The 3585-nt window shown below is 33.0% G+C and overlaps 1 protein-coding gene across 1 annotated transcript; it reads left to right on the top strand.

Moving 5' to 3' along the window:
• The first annotated feature begins 1128 nt into the window (after window positions 1–1128).
• On the top strand, window positions 1129–2885 carry LOC101204225 (aquaporin TIP1-1). Its single transcript, XM_004143236.3, has 2 exons — window positions 1129–1608; window positions 2108–2885. The coding sequence occupies exons 1-2, from the start codon at window positions 1228–1230 to the stop codon at window positions 2477–2479; spliced, it is 753 nt and encodes a 250-aa protein (XP_004143284.1). The 5' UTR covers window positions 1129–1227; the 3' UTR covers window positions 2480–2885.
• Window positions 2886–3585: the final 700 nt, after the last annotated feature.

Genomic DNA, 3585 nt, shown 5'->3' with positions numbered 1-3585 from the left:
CAAAAAAAAAAAAAAAAAGAAGAAGAAGAAACAACTTAAATTATTTAAACAAATTCATTAATATTAGACTTTGTGCTTCATTGGAAAATGATTTTGTCACAACCACAATGATAGTGGTGGTTTAACATTTTATTAAAACTCTTATTAGTATTATTTTAATTCATACTTAATCAAATTAAATTACTTTGAAAAACTTATACATAAAAATAAGTAAAATTATACTCCGATTATATCAAATAACATTAAAAAAAAAATGTTTACTCTTGAAGTCTATATATGTTTAAAATATATGTGATGGTTTATAATAAAAAATTCAAATAAATGTATTTTATATCTCTTAATTATAAATATATAGTTATTGATGACAGGGAGTGTCAAAATTTATTTTATTAACATTTGTAAATATCAAATCACACATAGTTTATAATTGAAAACACAGTAAATAACTAAGTAAAAATTTGAATTGTTTTTCAATATTACAAAATAAACTAAATTATTTATTAATATACGATTTATACGTGATAGACGATGATAAATAAAGTATACTTTTGTTATAATTTAAATATTTTAACAATTTAGTTATTTAAAATATTTTTCTTAATTTTCGAAACGTGGTTGATATGATATATAATAAATAAATGGAAAACCTTCCAAAAGAAGAAAAAAAGATATCTTAAAATTTAAAAATTGAGATTTTGAGGATCATTAATTAATAAAAAAGGATTAATAAGGATGAAATTAAATGAGATTAAAGGGGGAAATCCAAAAAGAAAGAAAATTGAAAATGAAGAAAAGTGGAGAAATAATTGAACGTGGGAAGTGGATTCGATGTCTCCAGAGAACAAGCGAAAGGAGACGAAATCCACATAATTTGCACGTTACGTGTCCCTATCAGCCATAGACACGTGTCAACATCTCAACACCCTAGCGCCGAATTGCTTCGCTGGATCTGGACGGTCATCGGATAACAGCGGCAACCAATTAATATTTCCCCTTATATTTCACAGCCTGGCCATGTCCACCAATCACGTTCAACTATTAATTCATTTTTCATTTCCTTTTTTTTTAATTGCCCTCTATTATTACCGGCAACCTGTTGTAGCCAGTTAACCCTACCCTCCAACGTTCCATTATAAGGCCTAGAAAATGGACGTGGAAATGGAGTACTACAAACTACAATTAATTCTAAAGAATTTTCATTTTAAAGTTCTCTAATTATTACTAGCCATGCCGATCCGTAACATTGCAATTGGAAGGCCCGAAGAGGCTACTCATCCAGATGCTTTGAAGGCTGGATTGGCTGAGTTTATCTCCACCTTGATTTTTGTTTTTGCTGGCCAAGGTTCCGGCATAGCCTTTAATAAGCTCACCAATGACGGCGCTGCCACTCCAGCTGGTCTCATCTCCGCCTCCATCGCCCATGCCTTTGCTCTTTTCGTTGCCGTCTCCGTTGGCGCTAACATCTCCGGTGGCCATGTTAACCCCGCTGTTACCTTTGGTGCCTTCGTTGGCGGTAACATCACCCTTCTACGTGGTATCATCTACTGGATTGCTCAACTCCTCGGATCCGTTGTCGCTTGCTTGCTCCTTAAATTCGTCACTGGCTTGGTGAGTTTTACCTAAATTTATTAATGTCTTAACACAGTCAAAATGAGAAAAAAGAAGTCAATCTTAACATAACATTAAAAAAAATTAAGCAAACCCAAGAAAAATGAATAAGTTGTTAATTTTTTTTTATTAAACTCACTTACAAATTTTAAATTAAATATTATTGAATGATACTGACACAATGTAAGATATCTGGGCATTAAATTAAAAAATTTTGAAAAATGTAAGTAATCATCCTACCGAAAGTTTGAAGTATCTCAAATTTATATTTAATAATTATTAAGATACATTTATAATTTTAAGCATAGACTGAAAAATTATTAGGAAGGAGCCACATTGTAGCAATCTTATTAAATGGCTATTTTTTTCTTTTGGAATTTTATGGGATTATTAGAGTCTAAATGTTAGGGTAAGATGTCGTTATTTCAGTTACTTGGGAAGAAAATCACTTTTATTCATTTATTAATTTAATTGGGGTTTACATTCGTGTGCATGACAGCCCACCGGAAGCTTCGCTCTATCAGCAGGAGTTGGTGAACTGAACGCCTTCGTTTTCGAGATCGTCATGACATTCGGATTGGTGTACACGGTGTACGCGACCGCAGTGGATCCCAAGAAGGGCAGTTTGGGAACAATTGCACCCATCGCAATCGGTTTCATCGTCGGAGCCAACATTTTGGCCGGTGGAGCATTCACCGGAGCCTCCATGAACCCCGCCGTCGCATTCGGCCCATCAGTCGTGAGCTGGTCATGGGAAAGCCACTGGATCTACTGGGCCGGGCCTTTGATCGGTGGTGGCCTTGCTGGTCTCATCTACGAATTCATCTTCATCTCCAACTCCCACGAGCAACTCCCAACCACCGACTACTAAGTCAAGCACCACCACCACCCACGGCGGACGCGGCAGCGACGGCGGCCACTCTTTTCTTTTCTTTTTAATCTGGTGTATTTGGTTTTGTTAAGTTTCTTTTATCGGATGGGTTTGGTCGTGTCTCATTTGTGAGCGTTGGATCTTTACATGATTTGATCATCATCATCATCTTTGTAGTCGTCGTTGAGTGCCGTGTCTGGACTCTGCGATGATTTGATTGAAGATGAAAGAAAATCAGGGCCAGGTTGTAATTTATGTTATTCTGCTCCTGTCTGTACGTGATTTATTTTTAAAGTCTTTTATTTTTTTCTCCCTCTCTTTGTCCATTTCGATAAGTTTCCAAATTTCAGATTTTCTTTTTCCAACTCTTTATTTTCTGAAATAATGCAGTAGGACCCTTTTCCTTCATTCGGAATTACTTTATTACCATCCCAACTTTTTTTTCTATTTTTCACAAATTTATATATCTTTTGCTTCAATAATGCAAATATGAGATTCAATCAACTGATTTTAAAAATAAATTCCCAATGCTTCACCAATTTTATGTTTCAAAATCTTGTAAAAAGAATTGGGTGTTTGAGTTTCAATGTCAACAACCAATAGTGTTTTTATAATGAGAAAATGTCTTTGAAAATGATTGTTAAAGAGTATTGATTAATTTTTTTCTTTTTTTGGTGAAGTGAGGCAATTTTAAGTGCTCTTTAAAACCAAACCAAGTTCAAAATTGAATATATAAAATAATAAAAAGGGTTTCGATTTTCTTTTCTAAATTATATATATTTAAATTAAGTCAATTGCCACATATGCATCTCCATTATTGAATATGAATTCCAATATAATTCTTGTCCATTGTTTTACCTTAAAAAAAAAAAAAAAAACTAAATTTCATTGTTACCAGAAGTGATTACTCATCAAAATTAACCTACACATTGTTTTTTTAAGTTAAGAGATTAATCTTTGTAAACAAAACGTGCATAACATTTAACATTTGTATGATTGAACAATAAATTTGTTGTTCAGGGGGAAAAAATAAATGACTTTGATGCTCAAATTAAAGATAAAGAAGTCTAAAATGGAGAAAGAAAATAAAAAAATTCAAGTTAGCT

Source organism: Cucumis sativus, chromosome 6, assembly GCF_000004075.3.
Source record: "Cucumis sativus cultivar 9930 chromosome 6, Cucumber_9930_V3, whole genome shotgun sequence".
Lineage (NCBI taxonomy): Eukaryota > Viridiplantae > Streptophyta > Magnoliopsida > Cucurbitales > Cucurbitaceae > Cucumis > Cucumis sativus.
The sequence above is the reverse complement of the archived record's forward strand: the minus strand, read 5'-3'. Positions and strand labels throughout refer to the sequence as shown.